The sequence below is a fragment of the Eufriesea mexicana genome, unplaced genomic scaffold (assembly GCF_001483705.2).
Source record: "Eufriesea mexicana isolate 0111107269 unplaced genomic scaffold, ASM148370v2 scaffold9187, whole genome shotgun sequence".
Lineage (NCBI taxonomy): Eukaryota > Metazoa > Arthropoda > Insecta > Hymenoptera > Apidae > Eufriesea > Eufriesea mexicana.
In genome coordinates, this window is record NW_016916911.1 from 126,796 (window position 1) to 151,211 (window position 24,416).

A 24,416-nucleotide genomic window follows, 5' to 3' on the forward strand; every position below is an offset into this window, starting at 1 on the left:
AACATCCAAGCTCAATCTTCTATTTACATTTATTTATATATTTCTTTTTTATTATCGTGTACTTTCGAGTGTTTAAAGTAACCCCATAAGCAATAAGTAAATACGCTCACGCCGTTGGACCACGCGAGGACAGAGATTTATACGACTACGAATCAAAAACGATATCAATTTTCATACTTGTCACTGGTCTACAAACACAATACAAACACGATAATTTGAAGAATTTCCACAAGCTAGCAAGATGTTGGATCAATAGAGGAATGAATCGAATTTCATAGTTATTCCTTTAGTACTGTATATAAAATCATAAAATAGCGTTCTACACTGAGTGTTGTCAAAACCTTTGTTCCATATAACATTATCACATACAGGTTAAACGTTAGGAGATTTATGATACCGAAGAGAAACGATTATCGAATAATGACAATAATATAAAATTTATAATTGATCCTAACCTGATGGAAACATGTAATAGCATTTGACAACGAAAGGCGGACATCGAATCTATACATTTCTTGAGGATTAAATATTACTCACTCGAATCACCTTTTTTTATAAACGAAGTCCCCCTTGTAAGCATGTGCGAAGCTTTGACTAGAAGCCAACTGAATACAGACACTTTTTGTTTTATCGATTCTCTGATTACGCCCTTTCCAGAGGGATGGACAGAGATGCTCATTCTATGGTTATAGCCAGAAAAAATGAATCTGTCCATTAGCAATATGATAATTTTTTTAGGAATTTATCATTAAATCTCATCCTACGGTTGTAATTTATTTAGTGTGCACCGCGCATGATAAAACCCTTTTGTAAATATGTAATTCTTTTATTTTTTTGTAATATGACAAATAAATGTTATTAAGTTACTTGTAAAGTACAACCTATTTAAAACAGTAAAATAATGTCATTCTATGTCCTTTATGTACATTCATATATAAACAAATAAAATAGATGACAATATGGAAACTAATGGGAAAAATAAAATTTGAACTATATACCAAGAAACATAAAACTATTTTAATAACAATTTCTTTGTACAGAAAGGTAAAAATGTAATATTATTTGTCCACTTCAAGGCCAAATATTAAAGCTGTATTATACACATGGGAAACCATATTTAACATATTTTATGAAAAACATGAGAATAATAACAGTAACAATAATAATATTTACACTTTTCTACTAATATACACCTTTCACTCTTTATTGTAATAACTTTTACAATGTAAACTTCATATATACATGTTCTAGATCCGAACAACTTTGGGTAATATAAAATCTAAACTGCAACTGCTTGCAAAGCATTCTCCTTTGCTTGTTTTCTGAGTAGAAGCCTACGTTCTCTTTCATATTCTTTCATTCTTAAAACATAGCTGTAACATATATAAATTATAACTAAACAATGTTCATAATAAACATTAAATAACAATAATTACTAATATCGTTCCATGAAAACTTACTCATCGTATTCACATTGTTTATATCTATGTAAGACACCCTTACATAGCGCAAAATAAGGAAATTCTTTCTTACAACACTTCTCAACCTCTAAGTAAAGATGTACACAATAATCTCTATATTTCAGCGGAACTCTGGCACCTACCAAAACGTCCTCGGATACAGGCGCAACTATAACAAACATAAATGTAAAGTAACATTCACAGTTAAGTATAATACATATTAATCAACCTATAAATTATTTTTAATAATAATTTATGTCGTTTACATTCAGATATAAGAATTGTATGAAAATGAAGTTCTGCTCAAGATATTTCACACATTTCTTATTTATCATGAGGCATTTCATATTTCTCATTTATATTTTAGCTTTATTTGCATAAAACTTTAAAAGTCATAGAAAGATAAATAGGACGTACCATTAAAATTATTTAACAATCAAAAGTTTTACATGTATGATTATGCCATTGATGAAGTATTTATAATACAAGTAGAAAAAAAATACAAAAGTTTTAAACAAAATGACATAATAAAATACTAATGGAAAATCTGTAATTATGTGAAACTACGTTGGAATTACATATGTATAATTTATATTAGTATAAAAATATAAAAATAGAATGTATAGAATATAAGTTGTGCATATTAAAGGTTAGGTTAAAATACTTACCCCTTTTTTTACGTTCACCCGAAAAGCCAAAATGCGAATCAAAAGATGGAGTTTTGCTTGCTGGAAAAGGATCGCTACTAAACAGTTTCTGGAACGTGTTACCCATTTTATTACTGCTATAGAGCTATTGCCAAAAAATAATATATGCCCCCCAAAAAACGGGTTCTACAAAGCACAATACTGACATCTGGTGATAATAGTGTACTCTTAATGCTACGTAATTTTATGTAAGATGTATATAAAAACACATTAAATTGAATGAACTTTTAACGCAATATACACGATATGTTTTCTGTTGAAAATAAAATTGTTTTACATGAAGAAGAAATTTACACATATTGCCATATTTGTCTAAACAAGTAGTTTATTGAAATTTCACTGAAATAAATATACATGTGCATTAGAAATAGTTTCAAAAGTGATTGACATCATACAATATGTTTATAAAATCGCTTCAAGGTAATTTAATAATTTTATTTTGACAGATTAAGATCATGTTCAAATAATAATGCATTTGTGTAGTACATATTTTCTTATTAGCTTAACAAACTGTTTCTATAATCATATACTTACAGCAATATAAAAAATTTGTCTCAATCGATTTACTTCTAGAAATAATATGGATAATACTTTAATCATCTTCTTCTTCCATTGCTTCAGGCATTATACTTCCTATAATGATAAATACAAAGTACCTTCACAGTTAAGAACATAAAAATATAAAAAGCACTGCCCCTGCATATTTTAATTAGTTACCATTTTGTAATCTGTCTTCACTAGGCATGTGTCCAGCTTGAAGCAATTTACTAAGACGTTGTACTTCCTCAAGGGAAGAAGCATTTGTAATAGCTTCTCTAATTTTGTTACGTTCTTCTGGAGTTGTTAGTGGTTTATCTGAAGACATACCAGATGTTTGTGTTTTTACTTTCTTGGCTATTTCACGAACCATTTCTTTTCCTTTTTTACTCCTGAAGTATGCAACGGCAGCCTCACGTTCTTTCATTTTAATTTTTCTAAAATCTAAAAGCCTCAACTGTGGAAATCTAAATACGACATATTGTCTGTACTGAGGCTTTGCAGAAACTGGATTTTGCAACAAACAAAGATTTGTTAAACTTTTTAACTGTGCCAGTGGTTCCAAATCACCAAGTTCTTGAATCATGTTTCCAGTCAACATAAGGGTTTCCAAATTTGGAATACAATGTTCCAATCCTTCACCAATTCTGACAATGCGATTATTATTGAAAAAAAGAGTTTTAATTCTTTTTAACAGAGGAAATCCATCTAACTTTCTAATATCATTGTCAGAAAAATCAATGGTATCAAATTGATCCTGAAAAAATATCACTTCTGCACTTTGATATTTTGACAAAATTACAGAACCTATTGATATATTAAAATTTATTCAGAAATTCAGGTACTTAATGAAATAACTGATAGCTAATACCAACAAAAATAACCATTACGTAGATAATACTCATGATATACAAAAAGACAAACATATTTTAAAAACGATAAAATACAAAGACCTATCAACTACAATACTAACTAGAGTTGCGCCCAAGTTTTCGATTGTGGGTATTTTATATCCTGTAATAAAAGAAATACAAAAATGTTAAACATTAAAGAATTGGTGTCAAATTTTAGGTTATATCATACAGATATACTTTATTTACAAACCTCTAAGATCTAGTTCTCGATCTTTTACAGGATTAATGTACTGCATAGATTGTTGAATTAAGTCTGGCGTTAATTTAACCATTATTTTACAATACTGTTAATTACAATTGCAACAAAAATTAGCGTACTACAAATCTTTGATAATCACAATACTCTTTCCATTAAGGTTAGAATTGGAGTATAGTTTCATTATTGGTAAGCTTGATTGCCAAACAATGCATAGTTCAGGGTAACCAACAGACTTAAGTTATTAATTCTTATGGAATTATTTAATAAATAATAAGTCAAGATTTAAAGGAAAAATCATAATCGCATGGCTCATTTTTTAAAATAAAACAGTTTTAAAATTCTTATTATTAACCGATCGCATATCATCAAAAGTGTATTTTTATTTAATATCTTGAACAATTAAAAAATATGACTCTTTTTACATTATTTTACTTGTATTACATTAAAATACTTTTTTACAATACAATTCTTTACAACCTTTAGATATGATTTATAAATAATATGAATAATTTGTAAATAAAGCAGATAACACAAATTTGTCTTAAAATAAATGTTTAATATTAATTTTTCTATTTCTTAGTAAGAGGTAAAAATAAAATGACTAGAAAGAACAATGATGAAGTAACAACGAAGTACTCGAGTATAAAATCTTTTAAATGGACGAAGCAGAATACTGACAAAACCGAAATTTATTGGAAAAAACGACTTTCGTAAATATACATAATGAAACCAAGTCTGTCACAATCACCAATTTATCTCTCTCGGAATAAGAAGTTATCTCTCTGCAAAGGACAGACATTTAAAATTTAATGAATACTAAATGTAATAACTATAAAGTTGGGAAAATTTATTCGTATTACTAAACGCGATTGTTATTTACTCAAAACTAATTCAAGGTTGTGATACAAACAAAAGATGCTTATATATTTAACATTTCTTTGAATCACTTACTGTAGTTATGCTTACTACAGTGGAACGTCATTATCCGTGAAATTTTACGCAAATTATCGATTATCCGAATGTAGAAAGTGTATATTACGATAGAATGAGTAGAGCATGATCAAATAATCAATGTTCCATTGTACATGTGTCTAGTATGAATGTGATCTGGATATTAAAAGTTTATGTTATTCGATTATTCGATATCAGTGGGAATCAAAGTTCACGATTATGACGTTCATCTTAAATTATAAATTATGATTGATTCAAATTACGATATGGGACAATGTCTCTGCGTTATAAAGAGTTGTGGACAAATTCAATTATCTAATTTTAATTTATTTCTAACTTCTATACTGAAATGGAAGCAAAGTGGGTGAAACAATTATACCAATCTGAAGAGTCCTCTATTATTTGCAACGTTGTTGCAAAATCGAAACAATTACGTTTTCTAATTTCATATTTTTTCTACAAGCAAGTGACCAAATATTATATCGAAAATATGTACAAGCTGTACATGTGCCATTGGTCGAATAACTACACGAAATCGTCGTTGTACGTTTTCATAAAATACATTATGGCTGCATTCGTAGATATTTTATCAAAAGATCAATATAATTAATATAATTTTTTATTAATAAAAAGAAAATAAATTTTCTGGAAATGAAATATGTCCATAAATCGTATTTTTTTATGACGAAGATATATCGAAAGATTACAGAAAATCATAAATACTAGATAATGTGTCATGATCGTGTAGAATTTTGCGATTGCTATTCTTCGAATCAAAGGAAGCAGCATAAACTGCAAGTGGTAAACACTAACTCGCACTTACTATCATATAAAATCAGGATTTCTTCAATTAATATGCCTACAGATGTTTGAATAAGTGATGAAGCTATTAAATCAACACTACAACTTTTTGCGATCGTAAATTGAAACAATAATTGTCCTACAGCCTCTGAGATTAAAGAAATAAATGAATATTTAAAATTCTTCGAACCAATATAAAATGATGAGTTAACTACAAGAGATATGTTTGATTCGTTAAGTAAATATCTTTGTAACAATCGACAATATAAAATACAAGCAAGTGTGTGATGATACTTATGTCATTGATATACTCTTAATTTCATCACTGGTCATTTACATAATTGGTAGATTTTGAAGTTCAGCAATTAAAATATGGGAAAAAACGATTTAAGTAGAATTGTAAAACGATAAATAAATGCTAAACAATAGCAAGGACGCAATGCATACTGAACGAAACAGTTTAACTTTATGACCTCCATTAATGTGGCCTATGGTTCATTAACATGAGCGTGTACATCGGGTAATTGATTCTACATTATATATAATACTATGCATAAATGTATGTAGACTATACGTATGCGTCATTTGCATTCAATAATGTTGGCTCAAGCAAATTCAGAGAATGGAGAAAGGGAATTGTATAATCCCTATATCTATAATCCCTAAATCTATTGCTCCTTCGTTAATACCAAACTCTTAAATTCACTCAAATAATTAAATTTCGTTAAATTAACATAATTAAACAAAAATCTTAAAGTAAATAACTCACTACCGCTGGTATTTCGCTTTGAAATTACCATCTATCAATTTCCAGCAGAAACATTTCGACTTAATCGCATAAAATAGTAAAATGGCGAATATCCGTTCGCCATTTGTGTACCAAATCGAGCATAATGAATTAAACGTTAATAAATATATTTGATGTAACAAACGTCTTTCCAGTTATTAATCCTTCGACCGTTACGGTTCATTATTCAAAGTCTATTCAAAGATGATATTAAATTTATCTTGGAACAGATCCTGATACATAGATACATAAATCGGAAACAGATGAATACGATGAATGAATTTTTAACATAGTACGCGAATCAAGGTATACGACATAAAGACTCGTGTGTATAAAAAAATTGGGTAATGCGTCATAGTCACTGTGAATTAACTTCGGTTATGTCGTAAATGCTAATCAGGATAAATTAAATTGAATTTATTATATTTCCCGATTTTTCTCCCGCATTATGCGCAATGCTTAAACTAATTACTTGATCCATAATATGTACATCGTTATAATGTGATATTATTATGACATAATAGCTCAAGGGGTTAAGTGGAACAAGGAAAGATGCATTATGTAGATGACATAAAGAAACGCAGTTTTCACTTGTTTATTTACCATGGAATTCCATGAGGTATCCCGAAGAAAAACACGGCGAAATTAATAATACGTTGTAAAGTTGAATCGTAAAGAATTAGTGAACTGGAATTTTTCAACTGTTATATAATATCCTTCCCAAATTGACTTTTGCTGGATTTTGCGAGTAACGAATTTATAAAAACGAGAGTATTCTATGATTCATCGTGTTTCATCGTATTTATAGACAAATGACATAATGAAACGGAAAAAAAAGGTTGGTTACTATCATTCGACGCCATTGCTTTGCGAATTATACAACAGGACTGTTTTCCATGTCGTGTTAAATTCGATAAAAATTAAATCCGTACCATCATTTACATTCCTCTTAATTGATAAACGAAACTACCTAAGAATGGTATTTTTCCAACGTTTGACGTCATGGAATGTAAAATTAAGTAGGTTAGCAGATCAGCCAACGATAACGAATACGTTAAAAATCTCTCCTTCGCCAGTTTTCGTGCAAACTTGTTCGAATTTATTTTGTTGTTATTGTAAATTCCTACCTGCCATTAATAACTTTTTTAGACTCGCCAAACGAGCGTGACGGAAACGTGTAAATTACCAGATTTCGCATTCAAACAAACCTACGTAGGTTTCGAATTTTTTGCAAGGTTTCATCGAATTCTTTGGTATTTCTTTAATTTTCCAAATCTCGTTTATTTCCCTTATTTGCAAGGTTTCATCGATTATAAACACCAGACACAACAAATCGGTGCAGACTGTCACGAATGTAAGTAAGCATTGTTTTTCTCAATGAATATGGTGATTTGTTTAAGAATGTTGCATCCTATTACGTCAACATAGCACCTATTGTATTGTAATGTGGGGTCCTCCCCTACCGTTGGTGGCGGGTGCTCGGCTGCTGACGGGTAGTGCTGGAAGGGATGAAAGAAGAAGGAAGGGATGCGTTTCGTCTTGGGTCTGCTAATGGACTCATCAGGAAGGCTATCTAGCAGACCCTGCCTCAAACACGGATACTATTGGAAAGTCTGGAAATTCTATACAGGGTGCCTCAGCAACAGTAGTACAACCGGGAAGGGGGTGATTCTAAATAGGCCCTACGAATATTTGTAACTATAATTCGAGTAAGCTATGCAAAATTTCCTCTCGAGTTTGGGACGAACGCGATATTTTATGCAGAAAATTTCAGTTTCGATGACTTGACCTTTCAATTTTCGATTTACCTAAGTATATACGCCGATTATATCATTCCATACGTAACAAAAGTGCTACGTAATATCAGATTTAAACTGAACGGAATAAAGTATGGAAATTTATTACATATACGAGTGACGAAACGCAGGATAACGGGAAATCCCAATGAAACATGGATCATGGAGACGTGGATTAGCGCGATTAATGATGCGTAGAAAATTATTAAATTAATCTTCGTAGTCGCACGAATGCATCATCTGTCAGGCCGATTAACATTACCAAAGAAAAAAGATAAAAAACAAGAAAAGAAGGAAAACTCGTGTCAGATATAAAGAATTAAGTATCAGTCGAGTGTTTTGACACGAAAATGAAATGAAAGAAACAACTTAAAAGATTACTTCGATCTGTCAAATTAAAAACCTTGGTCTGTGAATGGTTCATACGATATAACTCAGTATATACATAGCGTATAAAATAAAATGATTATGAATGGAATGGCCTTTGTCCATTTCAAGTGCACACTATGCAAACAGCATATATACACTTGCGTTTAATGATGGGTAAATAACAAACACGTGTTCGACGATACAAGGGCAACCGGGGTTCCCGAACCCGTGGAGTATCGACCAGATATTAAAATGAAATGTCAAATCGCAGACGTGTCATTAATATAAATGAATGGTTAGGAATTCAAGATGTGCGCGAAATAATGTGAAAAGCATAGATACCTAAGCATATCCTCGATATCTAAGATAGCAATTAACATCATATGAAAGTAACAGCATTCGATTCCCCCATAGAAGAGGGGACATTAATCCCCTCCCCCATCCCATCCCCTAATAAATAGAACATTGAAAAATAATTAATGTATTCAATGTAAGATTTAATTTAGTCAATGTGGGAACGTGAAAACGCATAAGTACGACGATTTTTGGGCCATCTTTATCTAAGCAATGTCATTCGTAAATGTTTAATGGCACGTTGAAAGTGCCATAAATTCCGCTCTCTCAAGAGCCATCTACCATCCACCATCGTTCGCCGATGTATTGATATTGCTCAAGTCGAAAAGGCAATAACAGACTACAAAGGCAAATAAAACCTGAAATAAAACGCTGCATCATCCAGGATCAGATGACTTTACTTTCATCGGCGATGATCGTCTATCTGTACACGAATTAGCGGAATGATCGCGAACAAGCCGAGCAAAAAATTCCTTTTTCAAAGGTGAAGAACGTTTTTAGGAAATACGTCATCGTGTCGCGTTTTATTTCAATAGCCGCACATTTCTACATCGCGATGTTTGCTTCGCGTCATCACCAAGATCGAGTTTTAATGGATCGCCAGAGGTCACCATTTTCTCTTTCCCCTGCCGTTTCTTTTTTGGCACCTCGTTAACCAAAATACACGTGAACAAGTTTTCGCACGAAAACAAAGTCATATTCGTTCCGATGATCAGTCTAAAAACACAACCGAGTTCGACCTATCGTATGAGTTTAGATTTTATTACCGTCTCTTACGTATTTTCAAATTCATTTAAATGAACCCGCGCGTGTTTAAATAACGACGCTCGTCTGTGACGTAAGTCGTAAGACGTCTAAGTTTTTCTCAACCATAAACACCCATAAAATGATCTCCAAGTCTCTGTCAAGATTTGTATTTGAGTTTAGACGCTTCAGTTGTCGTCAAGTTTTATTCGTACACACAGTGTACGTCGTTTCGATCAATTTTCACGTCTAATTGCAAATTCTGATATATTATCGCGAAGCAAGGGTGATCGAGATCTCCGCAATCGAATGATCATCGTATAACGCATATGGAGATCCTTATTAGCCAATTTTGAATGTAAAAATTTCGCGTCCATTTTGATCGTTTGAACAATGGAAAAATATTGGTGGACAATCTAGTACAAGGTGTCGCGGGTCTCCCCGGCTATTCTAAAAAATTAGCTATCGTTCTACGAACAGTTTACGTAGTATAAGTGTCGTACTGATAGTTTTACTCATTACGATGAAGAAATACGTACAGTACGCGGCAAAATGGCAGCACACGCCATGATTTCTGGTGTTTCACGAGTAACTCGAAAGCGACAGAAATCAAGAGGCATATCTGGGCAGAAAGAGAATCGTCAAACTTGATTTTACAGGAGAAGACTCGCGCTATACAAAGCAGATGATAAAGATGGCGAAAGAAAATTACTATGTTTGAAATATTTCAATAAATAAAGCAAAAATCGATATTTTCTATTTATTCGCTGCCAGCGCCATTTTATCATTTTTCGCGTAAAATAAACCGGTGAAATTTAAATAAGAAGAAACGTAAACCCTAATTAATATTTTTCTGTATTATTAAGGGCTGGATGTATTATACGAGGACATATTTAACATACGCATACATGGTATCCGTTGGAAGTACTAAAACTACAGGCTGTGCTATTATTTTGTCGCGTACTGTACCACGAAGCCGGAAAAACATCGACTCTTTGTCTAAGCGATTCCAGTGCTCTAACTCAAATAGGAAAGGATGACTTGAAAAAATACCGATCGAGTGGTTAGAATTGCTCGCGTAAATAGCCTGTTCCGTGCTGGTGATCGTTAGTGGCCAGTCTCGTGTAACCCAGCTAACTTTTCAAAGTCTTTCGCGCAAACGATCTGTCGAGCTGCTCGTAAAACTGAAGTGCTTTGGCTACCCGAATCGCTGTTTGACCGTTGTGTCCTTACAATCCCACGCTAGAGACTGTGCAGCTAAAGGACAGCGATTCGTGGTGGTACAGATGGCCAATGGCTGCTCGAACGATGCAACAATTCGTTTCAACGACGGAAATATCGGTTGCAGCTTGCTTTATGTATACTTTTTACTAAACCGATGCAACAGGTTTTCGATTTAAACGAGGAAACCAAGGAAATCGGGTATTCCAAATGCCGAGAAATATTCCACAGGTGAATTCGAAGTCGAAGAAAAACAAATTAAATAATTCCTTAATTAGGAAGCAAAAGAAAACGAACTTCGACATTTTCAATCTGGAAAAGACGTAAGCAATCGATTTGTATAACTTTGCATTGAATTGCTTACTTTTTTCGTCGAAAAACATGTTACTCTGATATAATTCTCGCCATTTAGCGTGAAAAAAAAGAAAAAAACAGAACGTCATAACAAATCAACGTAACCGTGAGAAATTATATAAATAACACGAAGTAGTAACCTTTTTTCTCCATTTTTTTTGCTCTTTTTCTTCACGTGTTACACATTAGTGTATTATGCAGAGATTCCAGTTCCCCGTCCGGCCTCACGGATGCGTCCAATATGGCGGCGCGAATTACTTAAGTTCCAACGAGAAGAGACCGAATGGAATTGCGAGGAATCGTATCAGCACGGAGTTTTCTGTGGAAACAGGAGGCAAGAAAATGTCGAACGCCTTCGTGTTCGTTCTCAAAGGAACGAGAATGAACCGAACTCGAAGTTGGCCGACTCGAGACAGGAGATGCAGGAAAGAAAAAATTGAATCGACTGGCAGAACCGAACGCCTTCACGTTTGTTCCCCGTCGCCGAGAGACCACCCAGCCTCGGAAATCGAGTCGCACACGTCGGTAAATTATATGAAGAAAGAACTAATGGCGCTCGATCGCGAGTTCCGTGGATGCGGGTGGCTCGCACGCTTATCGAATACCAATTATCAATGGCCGTGCACCATGACTGGTAATGGAATGAATAATTTCGCGTGTGATCTGTCGTTGCTGCACGCTACCTCTGCGTTGCACGGTAAAACACCTGCACGGTGTAAAAAGACGAAGACTCCCAGGCTAACTTAACAAATCTGAATCTCCATATCGTTTTACACGTCGAAGAGTCGAAATTTCCGAGAAAAATGGACTTTTTGTTCAATATCTGAATACACATTGTGGAATGTTTTTCGTAGCACCTAAAATCCGCGAAATTGTTAGAAACCTGACAATAGTGGGAAAAAAGAAATACGTTGCGTGACCTTGCATCAAGTATAGGAAAAGGATGCGAAATTCCATCGATAAACTCGCATGATGGAGCTGGAAATATCGCCTGTTAATTTTAAATCGAATAAACAGTACGGAAGCATTTTGTTACCATGTTTAGTGAAAAGGGATCAACAAATTGCAAATATTTTTCATAGTCAAAGAGATTCGAAAAGCTCCAAGTGCGTGTAGAACGTTATTCGAAATCCTTACTCGCATATTATAGGTTATAGAACGACCCCGCGTTGAAAATAATTGGCACATTCACGGGTAATTTATCGGTTGCGAGACAAAAGCGAAAATACCCTGGGATTATGACAGTGGACAGAAAAAGATTCGTGTATAAAGATGTGGTTGCCTCTTTGACGTAGGAGAGGCCATTGTACCTGCACGAGCGCGGAAGGTCTTCAAGGTTAAATGTAGTCCACCTTGCAGACCATTTTTACTCGAGTCGTTCGCGTTCACCGTACGATAATTCGTGTATGATAATCTCTTGGAAGTAAAAGTACAAACTCATCGACCTAAGGCAATGGGTCAAGTACATTTTAACATACAATAAGAATTCGCTATGTTGTTCGTGCCATGGTGTTAATGTTGCAGAGGTGAAAAAAGAGTCGGCTAAGTTTCTGAAAAAGAATATCCAAGAACGGTGAACGCAGTTGTAAGAGCCTCTGGGCTTCGGCAGCATCCGCACGCGGCTTCCAACATGGCGTCCGGCATGGCGTCGCCGCGAGAGGTCACTGAACGTGTAACAAAACGCAAGGTCCTTTTTGTTGGCCACGAGAGAGATATTCGACAGTAGGTAAACACGAATGGGAAAGAGACGATAAATATTCTACGTTATTAAACGAGTTCTAGAACCTTGGATACATACTTCCGCCTAGTACTTATCCACCGTGGATCTTGCGCTCGATTAATCATTCAAATTGATCCATGACGCGTATGTACATGTATGCACAAAGTGCTGGGATACTTGATTTACAACGTGCAATATTGTCCGGAAAGAACAGAATAAACGACACTATTCTACTGAATCTGAATGCACCATCGCAAATCTGGAGACGGATTCCTAACCTTTAGATGTTACGAGTAACGTGTCGTAATAGAAAATAAGAAAACATGAAAACTGCTATAATTAATGAGAGTTGTTAATTTTTATGCGTGGAAATGATTAAGTCTGCATGTAACCTCGTGCGTGCTCATGGTAATGAATAATAGCTGAGAAATGGACAAAACGTACAATCATTAGCAGACTTGTAATAGATCAGTTACGTTTATTTACCTAAAAGTATTATCGCATTCGATTAATAAGTTATATATTTCTGATGTGAATGGAGCAATAAATAAAGGTAATGCTATAATGATACAAAATGGCACATTTTGAGTAACGCTTCGCTCAAAATTGTGACCGATTCCCGCCAACCACGTGAAACATAAAATTCTTAAGGTCGATGCCATTTTATTCGATAAATATAACGCGCATTAAGTTCATTTGCAATTCTTTTTCTACATTGTCGTCTAATCCGTTTTATAAACACATCTGTCATCCTATTGATTTACAAATTTCCTTCGAAATTTGAATTCCTCGTGGACATTATCTATCTTTAATTATTCGTAACGTTGTCAAACATGGCATAAAACATCGAAGCTCGAGACTCGATAAATTAATGGAAACATCGCGAAAAAAAATCTATTCCGAGATAATCCTATACAGCGCTTATGCTACTGGTTCGGAGTATTCCAGTATTTCCATAACGCAGAAGTGGCAACGTAACAAATTCGTTGCGAAACAAAGATACTTGCGTCTTGAATTAAAAACAAGCGTGCAAAGCGAGGTACTCGAATGGTATTAAATCGATTTGACTATGCTATTCTATAATTCTATATGCCGTGTACCGATCGAATCGCGAAAATTTCGCAGGTTTCGCATACCAGGAAGACCGAACATCCCGAAGATCATGCGTATTTAGCAGTGGAACTAGTGCTAAAGTTCCGCTACTTAGCGCGGAATTCGATGATGTAAGTCATTGCCTCCTGAAAAAATACTTTCGACGTTTCGTTAATATTTCACCGTTATCCGGCCTTGGGCGATTCCCAAGTTTGACGTTTAAGAGAGACTTTAATGACCAAGATAATTTTAAATAAGATCAATTTTGTCTTCGATATTTACCATCGACTAATTATCGTCTGGGCTGCGATTTTAATCACTGTTGTAACGGTTAATTATCGTTACTATCGTGATCCTTGTCAACATTAAAATTCAAATAAGAGCAGAGCCAAAAGGTCTCGCTATTAACCGTCCAATCAGTAGTTAATATATACGTATTATGGTTATATTAATATAGCCTACTGTCATTAACATAAAGTGATAAATGTTATAATCACCGAATACATCAATTTCTATGAATATTTCAGTGTTGACATGGTTGCGATGTATTCAGCTGCAGTGCGATATGCATTAGAAGCTACGTCACAAACAACAAATACCGAAAATTCAAGGAAGAACGTCGTCCTGAAAACACTCGCATTGTGCGAGAGAGTTGCGTAATCGACTTTGCTCAAACATCGTGGTGGGATGCAAGGTAGAAAAAATGAAAAAACACTGGACCGAGATACGGAGCTGAGCCTATCACGACTGGAGTCTCATCCCAGCCTTACTGCGCATCGACCATCCATCACTTAGCTGCCAAAGGAATCCCAATTCGACGAGTAGAAATATTTCAAAGAAATATAAGTATTCCCCTTAAGTTTCCTCAACACGTTGGCTGACACGATAGTTACCAGTGACCGGTGCTTGTCTACTCAGTGACGGTGTTCCATGGTGGACACTAGTGACTGGCGATATATTTTTCAAATTTATATACTTCTCGAACAACGTAAATAAATAGAGAATAACAATTTGCGCTATTTCTTCTTTTCTCTTTTGCCATATCTTTTGATAATTCGTCATCGTATCCTGAGAATAATAGAAAGTTTATCGGGGTCCCCTGAGGTGGCAGTCAACGTGTCAACGTTTGAGATGATCTAGATGTAGTAGGTAGCATCCAAAGTACCTTTCATCCTAACGTCATCTCTGTTGGAGCCTAATCTTGATCGAGCACTCGATCGGAATCCTAGGAACCATAGCTATCCTCGCTCTGTACGCTATTAAAAAAGCAGCAAGAAGCATGACAGGCACGAAAATCTATCGTAGATCAGCGACGACTCGTGGTCCAACTGGTATGTACACCTAAATGTCTTTGTCGACTCGGAGATCTTGACGTCTTTCGAAATCTGTCACGCGAAAGCAAACATCGCGTCTGGGTATAGATCCTCAGAGGCTAGTGGACTACTGTACAATTTTCGTGAACCAGTGCCGTGTTGGTCCGTGGTCTCGAACACATAGCATGCACGGCACACGGACACCCTGTGTACACGACCCTTGGACAGTCGAGAATCATCGATAGACAGCAGAGAAGCGAAACGTCGTCTCAGGCAGAAGTTGGTGGGGTCGGTGTTCTACCCCACGAGCAGCGGGCAACGTGCGCGTTCAGGTGTCAAGAGCTTATGCCAATATAAAACACGGTTTTCATCGCGGAACTTCAGTTTCCTCGAAGGTGACCAAACACAAAGGTCCTCTCTACGGCACGTGGAAGAGAGTAACACCGATTTCGTTGCAACAGTGCACGTTCCTGTCACACGACGTCGAGTTTGTTACGATTTTCACACCAAATCAGTTCGCGAAGGGGAAGCGTTAAAGATCGATCAGATTGGTATCCTTCGATTTCGCACTGGTAGATCGGACTTCGTCGTTAGTAAGCCACGGTGAGTACAAGAATTCGATCAGAATTCTGTCAGAATTCGGTCGCAATTCGGTGTGTCTCGTGAGGTTTGACTGTTAGGAGCAATTGACAGGAATGGGGAAGGATCTGTCAAGGTGTCGCAGATACTTGATTTTGATCGACGCTCGTGCTGGCTCGATACGAAAGTGACTGAGGATACGATACAGTTCGATTTTGAAGTAACCATTGAACGATTTCGCCCGTTTTGGCATCTATTTGCTCCGTGACCGATAGGAAAGATCAATGACAACCATTCACGTGAAAGTTGACGCGTTCGTGTGTAGTCGTGTAATTTGTGACATTTCATAAGAGAGCCAGCCTAGACTTAGAGGTTTGCATAAGAAATTAACGCTTCTCGCTTGGAATCGTTTGCAAATTTAAACTGGAGCTCACTGTCTAAAGCTTGTTCGAAAGTTTGTTCGGATTCGTTTATCGTCGTGCCATTCGTTGAACGGAAAGTAGTCCAACATTTCTGTTGGGCTGTGTGTCATGAATAGTCTCGATAAACAAGGTCCTGACGATCGACTATACAAGTAAAATTTAACAAGCGAAAAACAGGAAAAAGGACTAGGTCTTTGTGTTTCACTGCAACAGCGATTAAACAGCGATCTATACGATTCAATTATTGCGTAATGAAACTCCCTAACGGAAGTCACCATTTATTTACACGATCCAATTTTCTACACCTACTCGCCGATCGAAATCTCTTTCTAAAATTTCTTTCGACTTCTCTTCGTTGAGTATTCTATCTTCGCGGGAACACGTGTCACTACCTTCGCCTAAGCAACTAGGACTATTTTCACCGTCGTTCGATAGAACTCGTTCAAAGTTTACTTACGACGCTTCTTACATCTACGTTTAATGCTCGAACAAGGCTTCGTAATTTTCCTTATTAACACTTCGGTCTTCCTGAAACGACACGCGCCTCTCTGGCGGGATGGTCAACGAAAACAAGGGGACACGTTTTCTCGGAGGTGGCTCGACCTCGGATCAAAGTATGCGTACGCCCACAGCGATCCATCGATCGATCGGCAGCGGTAACGCGACGCTTAAATCAGAGCTCGCGATATCCGATCATGGAATCAACATCGGGAGTCGCAACGTTGTCCACCTGACAAAGACATTGGCCACTTTCTTCCCTGGACGAGATGAAAACCCGAGGATGCACCTGACCAGGCAGCAAATGGCGTTTAACAGGAGCGCAGTGATTCCAATTGCATCGCGCGACGCGACTTCACGGATCTGCACATTCCAGGCCTTTATATTTGCAAATTCGTTTCCTAACGCGTCTTCGATACACTCCTCACCGTCGCTGATCCTGCCTGATTTAAATGCGAACATGCGTTACGCGTTTCTCGGAAAGAGGATAATAAAAACGAGGACAAAGGACGGATCGTGAGTGGTGATTCCACGGAAAACCTTGCTTCGCGATACGGCCACTTTCCTATGCATTATCGAACACCGGCCCGTTATTTATTGAGCAGGATTTCCTCTTGTTCTTGTCAAGCAGCTTCGTATTTTTCCTGCCGCGAGTACGGTGGCATTAGTCGTACGTGCATTGAAATTAGCGGCTACCGCGACATTGAATTCGACTGTTTTCATTATCTCCTTCTCCCATACGTATCACTGCATCGGCATGTGCAGCTGATACACGTGAACACGTAGATACCCGCATAGTTAGCTGGCGGAAGAGGCGCTAAGCGAGAAAAAATGGAAAAGCAAAGAAGAAAAGTGGAAAGGCAAAGAAGAAGTGGAGGATTGGAAAAAGCGAGGTGATAACGATCGCTCACGAGCTTCTGCGAACCTCGTTTCTTCGTGGATCTTCCACGTTAAACTTTGAACCCATCGGCACTTTACGATCATTCCGGTTTACGACTCCACTCCCAACGCTTCTTTTTCTCCTGATTACCTATCGGTAACTATGCTCCATTCGTATAATGAATCGATCCGCTGGTTTCGTTTATCTCGTTTTTTTCCCCAGTGATAAAACACGCAACGGAAAAAATTCTACCATTAGCTATTTATGACGATCGTGAATGGACTTTATATTAAAGCGAACAGTTCGAATAAATAACGGTAGCTGCGTCATTTCGTCCAACGGTGCGTCTGATATTTAGATATATTGCAAATTTATGGGCGATTTGCGAGCCGTGTGGTCGAATCGGACTCGAGATTCGTCCATCATCTCTGATCGAGACTAAATCATCACAGGGGACCACAATGCTCACTGAATTCTTGAATACTTCCAATACTTCGGCCAAAATTCCTGTAAATTCGGTGAATTGCCACTCACACGCGATTCTGAAGGTATTTCGTTCGTATGCACACTCGAGCTACCAATCGCAGCATCTTGGAAAGATTGGATAACGCAAATCGAACGAACAGGGGACAGGGTGCTGATACGCAAACGAGTTTCAGAGGAATCAACGTGCAATCCAACAAATTCGTCTTGTGGAACGGGTAATAAACCTTCGAGAGGATCAGCGATGTGAGCGAAGAAGAAAGATCGGGAATCGAAGAATCCCTGTTCGAAAATTGAGGGTTACCGAAGAAGGAACGAAACAACGATAGCCAAAGCGTAGATTCGATCGATAGGCGGAATTTTTCCGAGGCGGAAACGGGTTCTCTGAGTCGGTGTTGCAGTGTTTGGTGAGGTCACTTCTCCCTCCAGCCCTGTTCGAGCGGTCCCGCTGCAGATCGGATTGCGAAACTGACGCTGGAACGAGCGTGTCGTTCGTATCGTTTTTCGACAGACGGCTCTTCGAGGAACCTGCCAGTTGCTCGTAATTTCCTAAATTTCGCAAGGAACTGTCGCTGAAAGTAGATCGAGAGACTTCGCCAGAAGAACTTGGAGGAAACGATTGTCGAGAGACCTGAGAGCTGCCAGGAGACTGGATCAGATGAGAATATGCTTCTAGGGTCGTTTACCTTCGGTAAATCGACGATTAGGATACGTCGAGGAATCGATGGATCAATTGCTCGAGCGACTTCGGTCCCGATTATCTATTTGGTTCCTCGTTTTCCCTAGATAGTCCCTAGATATTCTTCAGACATTCGCTCTTGAGCGAACCGACTTATTCATGCAAGTCGAGAGCATGCACGTGGAACGAGTGAAGAGAGCGTTCTTGTTTAGACTAGGTTCGACATAAATGATCAAGATTCTTCGAAAGAAAACGAATGTAACCGTCGGGAAATTGAAGTCGTTTAACGGCATTAGAGAAACCAATGACGCCTGTGTCGGATTAAGACGAGTGTTACTTTCGCTGACATAACGTTACGATGAAGCCTAATGATTTTTATTACACGCCTCACCCATCGAGATAACGAACCTGGTTATCTTCTCGATTCCTATCGTATCGATCTCGATTATCTAAAAAGACACTAACTAAGCAAATCGTTTATTCGAATAGACATTGCCGGTTCAATTTTAACAATTCGTCTCAACAGCGTGCTAAAACTTCGAGGATTATCACCGATCTGTTTTTTTTTGTTTAATTATCTCCGACTGGCTTCATGGTCGATGAGATACAGACATTTAAGCAACTTTTGAGTCCAACATCCCGTGTGAAATACGAGGAATTCATAAATACGTAATTAACGTGACTGTTTTAGGAAAACGGAAACATATTCCTCTGTCGGGGGAAAGATCGACTCGAAAACAGGATCATGGAGGAATGTTTGGGACGCAGTAAATTTCGATATTGCTAAATTTTATAACGCGGAAGAAACGAGAATTAACATCGATTTCATCTCGGTCATTTCAAGGTCTATCTTAATTTTAAATTTAAAAGATGTCGATGTATCTTTATAGTACCCCAGGTATAGTACCGTAAACTCGTGAAGCCAATCGAGAGATGACGGAACGCATGAAAAATTTGAAATATGTGAAAATTCGTATTCGCGTGCGCGATAAATGCATGTACAGCCTTTTTAACGCATAGATAACGTGTGTAGCTCTGAAATACCTGGAATAATTGGCGGTTATAATAATAAAACCTGTTCGTGTCTCAACAACGCATGATGCAGCACTGCAATTTATTCGCAAGGAACAATGGCCGAACAATATACACAATCTATATCCACATGTATAAAATTTTATTCTATTTTATTTATCACCGAAGTAATATATTCGAACATCACTATAGTGATCTTGTAACGCTAAGAAAATTTTGTCAGATGTTTTTCAGGTCGAAGCAAGAATTTTCTTCGTAAAGGAAGAAAAATTATGACTATAAAATCCCTCCTAGTTTCATAGGGAAATGATTAACATCGAAATTTAATTTTCCTATTCATACTTTGCTCAATTGGTTATTAATAGACACCGATACTTATTTACATTGAATGCACTTTACTATAAATTTATTTATTCATACCAGAAAGAATAAATAATCATGAAATTTCTTCACCAATCTTTACTATAACACAATCGCGACTATGTACTTTCTTCAAAAATTCTGCACTTTTAGTACTCGAATATAATGCCAATATTAATAACAATTTTATCCTAATATAATACAATTACACGTCATAGTTATCTATCTAGCCACTTCTCGAAACAATTCGTCAGGTATGACACTACCTGTCATAGAAAACACCTGACGAAATGCACTCGTCGTAAAATGGGTTAAGAAACGATTTTTCGCAACAAGCATTACCACGTACTCGTCACGTCTAACTGGTTCACGCGTGTCCAAGATCGACAGACCGGCAAATATAAACGGGTATTGCGCATGCGTCTCGCGGTCATTTCGGCGATCGCGTTTTCAAACTAACCGCGGGAATTTTCAACGAGGAATTTCTCACTCCCTTCTGACAGCATTCGCGTCTCTGTCCCGTGGGCGTACGTTCGAGAAAATCTCAGTGAAAGGACAGACCGAGTTGTAATCTTCCGTCACATCGTCAACGTCGATCCATAGATCGTCAAACCGCCGACCGCGTTGGACGGACGTCGAAGCTTGGATCGCGAACGCATTCCTGAAGCTAGCAGCCGTGTAGATATCGTCCTATTCCTAATCGGTTAGTTGAACCACGTGATCGATGCAACGCTACGAGTAACTCTGTTATCAATGAAATGATCGACGCGTGCACTGCGAGACTACGGTGAGATGACACGATATATTTGTATCGATTTTCAGATGGCGCAGATTGTGACAATGGTGTACGATGGCTACCGGGACCTGATGGACAACAAGAGCGACCCCAGGGTGAAGGATTGGGCCATGATGAGCAGTCCGTTCCCAACCTTAGCTATCTGCCTCTCCTACGCCTACTTCGTCAAGGTTCTAGGTCCTAAACTCATGGAAAATCGCAAGCCTTTCGATCTAAGGAGGGTCATGATATACTATAATCTCGTCCAAGTGATATTCTCTACGTGGCTATTTCACGAGGTAAGGTGCAAGTTGGTGGAGAAACGCACGATGTTTAGAGAAAGACTTGCCGATCGAAACTCGTTCGAACTATTCGTTGTTCGTTTCAGTCCATGGTTGCCGGATGGGCAGGTCATTATTCGTTTCGCTGCCAACCGGTAGATTACTCGGACAATCCTTTGGCAGTTCGAATGGTACACGGTTGCTGGTGGTACTACTTTTCGAAATTCACCGAGTTCTTGGACACCATCTTCTTCGTGCTGAGAAAGAAAAACGATCACATCTCGACTCTGCACGTGATCCATCACGGAATCATGCCAATATCCGTCTGGCTCGGTGTCAAGTTCACTCCTGGTACGTATCCTTCCACTTCGTCTCGCTCCTTTATTCCTATCGTCTGCGTTTAAAGGCGTGTAACGGTCGTGTAACTTTCGAAAAACAACTAGTTAATTACCTAGTTCCACTTAGTGTAAACATCTCGCTAATTCATGATAATCGATCGCGACACATTCCGAACGAAGAAATGATTATCCTCGATACAGCTGCGCGTGTGGAATACGTAACGAGAAGCTTCAAATCACGCACCTACCTGAGCAAAATTTTTAAGCAGAATACCTGCACGATTGCAAATGATCGAAACAGTGTTTAGAAATCCGTCCAGATAAAACTCACTCTGACATAATAACCCACTCGTAGGTATCTACGACCTTTGTTTCTCCGATATGGATAACGCGAAATCAATCACCATTGGAAGAATAATACGCTTTCACTCTCTATCTTCATAACACTTTTAATTCGATACTTCCTATGCTCGCTGGAAAACTGTACCGGTGATCGGACACTCCTCGACCCTCCGCGAAGCTCCCGACTCAGCGTGGACGTAATACCGACTAACCTAATGACGTAAAAGTTCCTCGACATGGTCGAAATTCGAAACTCGATTACTCTGGGTAATCGTAACAAGAGCAACTTTCATTTGCAGGCGGTCACAGTACGTTTTTCGGCCTACTCAACACGTTCGTGCATATCGTGATGTACTCGTACTACCTGCTGGCCGCGCTTGGCCCAAAGGTGCAACCGTACCTCTGGTGGAAGAAGTACCTGACAGCCCTGCAAATGATCCAGTTCGTGCTGGTGATGATACACGCGTTCCAACTTTTCTTCATCGAATGCAACTACCCGAAGGCGTTCGTCTGGCTGATCGGCTTGCACGCCGTCATGTTCTACTTCCTGTTCCGTAGTTTCTATAACGAGTCATACAACAAGAAAAAGATGTCCACCATGAGGAAAGAGAAGGAAATGGAGAGACTGAACGAGAAGAAGCAACAGAGCGAAGCGAAGAACGGCGTGATGTACGCGAACCAGTACAAAATGGCGACTGGTTACATCTCGGATAGCGGTCTTAGGAACCGCGTGTTCATCGACAACCGTGGCTTTCAGGAATGAATCTACGCGGAAATCATAGTCATCGAACCATCGTCGTGTCGTGAATTCGCGTGCACAAGTTTCAGCTCATCGTCGTAGTATAGTCGATCATATTTTTCGATAATCATACTATACAAAGGGGTATGTCACGAAGGGTGATCAGGAGTGGTCCTTTCCCAAACATTCCGCGTTCACCAACTAAGTATCACCTATTATCCTCCGCGCAGGATACGTTTGAATGAAAGTAGGAACACTTTCACGCTTTCTGTGCGTGGTTTTGTGTCGCGTGTATAGATGTATGCTTCTACGTGGGAATGTATGTAAGTACAGGCGAGTGTACGAGTAGAGTAAGGAGAACACGAGTAGACCTGGCGGCATCCTAACCGCTGTCGAGTTAAGGTTACTTTAATTTGCCAAATTTTTTTCCGCTAATTCCTGTGGTCTTTTGCGAAAGCTTGCGAGTTAGCAAAGTCGATGAAGCTAACGAATCGCGAACCATTTTCAACGAACGTTACGAATTTTCGTTGCGATCCCACCGCAACGGTCTTATTGCTCAAACCATTAAACGGATTAACTTTTCTGGCTCGTGACGTCGTTGCATCGAATCATCTCTCGATCGTTTCGTTCTTTCGCGATTCGCGTGGTTTGGTCGCGAGACATCGCGAATATAGATTAATCTCAGGATTGAGCGATCGCGAGCAACCGACAGATCAGGTCGATAATTTTCGAATCGCAGGGCATTCGTTCACTTCATATAATTTTAATGATTGTCAACGATTTTCAATGATTGCCAATGATTGTCAATTATTGCCAATGATTCTCAGTGATTCTCTGTGATTCTCAGTGATCCTCTGTGATTCTCAGTGATCCTCTGTGATTCTCAGTGATTCTCTGTGATCTTCGGTGATTCTCTGTGATCCTCACTGATTCTCTGTGATTCTCAATGATTTTCAACGATTTTTAACGATTCAGTGTAGAATATGGTCGGATGAAAATAATCGTAGGATAGAATCAATGACATTATTTGCGATTCCTAGTCATCGTATGCGACTGGAATATTGAAAGAAGTAATTAGAAATCATCGTTGAACTGATTACTGAAATCGTATCGGATTGCAATAGTAAATACTTTTTCGAGGTAACTAGTTTTCGCTGTTTCGCTGTCTTGCGCAACCCACCCGAGACATATGGAAACATAAAACACGATTGTTAGCATACTTCAATATTTATGACGCAAAATTTTTTGTTTTTTTCCGCCGGTAGTTTTCTGCGATAGTTACCGGCCAGAGTGCGGGTTTATTTACAACCGATTTCTAATGCACGAGTATATGTACACAAGCGTGCTTTATTATCTATGCGAAGAAAAACAATTCGTCGTAACGTGTTGCCCCGATTCGAGAAACGTCGACTGAATGTGATGCAAAATACATTTTTATCGCGTAGAATAAGTACCTTTGTATAATACGGACTACTAGTTGCAAGCAAAAGATGTATTTATTTTCCTACAATTAAATTGTACGATTTTTATTGAACGAATTTGCCTATTTATTCACCTTGGTCATCGCCTGGAGCAGAACACAGGCTACTCCATTGATTGCGGAGTTTCGGAAGAAAAATTTTTAGACAGAACTTTGAAACGGAATAAATTTGAATAAGTAACTCTCGAAATTCATAAGCCAATATTATA

General features: G+C 37.8%; 3 protein-coding genes across 4 annotated transcripts; 1 reads left to right on the forward strand and 2 right to left on the reverse strand.

The window, feature by feature from the left end:
• Nucleotides 1-1,124: 1,124 nt before the first annotated feature.
• ND-B18 (NADH dehydrogenase (ubiquinone) B18 subunit) lies at nucleotides 1,125-2,314 on the reverse strand. Its single transcript, XM_017907809.1, has 3 exons — nucleotides 2,129-2,314; nucleotides 1,461-1,629; nucleotides 1,125-1,373 (listed from the first exon to the last, which is right to left on the reverse strand). The coding sequence occupies exons 1-3, from the start codon at nucleotides 2,232-2,234 to the stop codon at nucleotides 1,280-1,282; spliced, it is 369 nt and encodes a 122-aa protein (XP_017763298.1). The 5' UTR covers nucleotides 2,235-2,314; the 3' UTR covers nucleotides 1,125-1,279.
• Nucleotides 2,315-2,718: 404 nt separating this feature from the next.
• On the reverse strand, nucleotides 2,719-3,969 carry U2A (small nuclear ribonucleoprotein polypeptide A'-like U2A). The gene is made up of 4 exons (XM_017907806.1): nucleotides 3,809-3,969; nucleotides 3,678-3,718; nucleotides 2,885-3,461; nucleotides 2,719-2,800 (listed from the first exon to the last, which is right to left on the reverse strand). The coding sequence occupies exons 1-4, from the start codon at nucleotides 3,888-3,890 to the stop codon at nucleotides 2,760-2,762; spliced, it is 741 nt and encodes a 246-aa protein (XP_017763295.1). The 5' UTR covers nucleotides 3,891-3,969; the 3' UTR covers nucleotides 2,719-2,759.
• An 11,751-nt stretch (nucleotides 3,970-15,720) lies between these two features.
• On the forward strand, nucleotides 15,721-24,205 carry LOC108553076 (elongation of very long chain fatty acids protein AAEL008004). Of its 2 annotated transcripts, none has more exons than XM_017907841.1 (4): nucleotides 15,721-15,922; nucleotides 21,075-21,326; nucleotides 21,416-21,659; nucleotides 22,288-24,205. In XM_017907841.1, the coding sequence occupies exons 2-4, from the start codon at nucleotides 21,075-21,077 to the stop codon at nucleotides 22,749-22,751; spliced, it is 960 nt and encodes a 319-aa protein (XP_017763330.1). In that variant the 5' UTR covers nucleotides 15,721-15,922; the 3' UTR covers nucleotides 22,752-24,205. The 2 variants fall into 2 exon arrangements, with proteins under 2 accessions (XP_017763330.1, XP_017763331.1); XM_017907842.1 differs by lacking the exon at nucleotides 15,721-15,922 and adding an exon at nucleotides 20,918-20,955.
• Nucleotides 24,206-24,416: the final 211 nt, after the last annotated feature.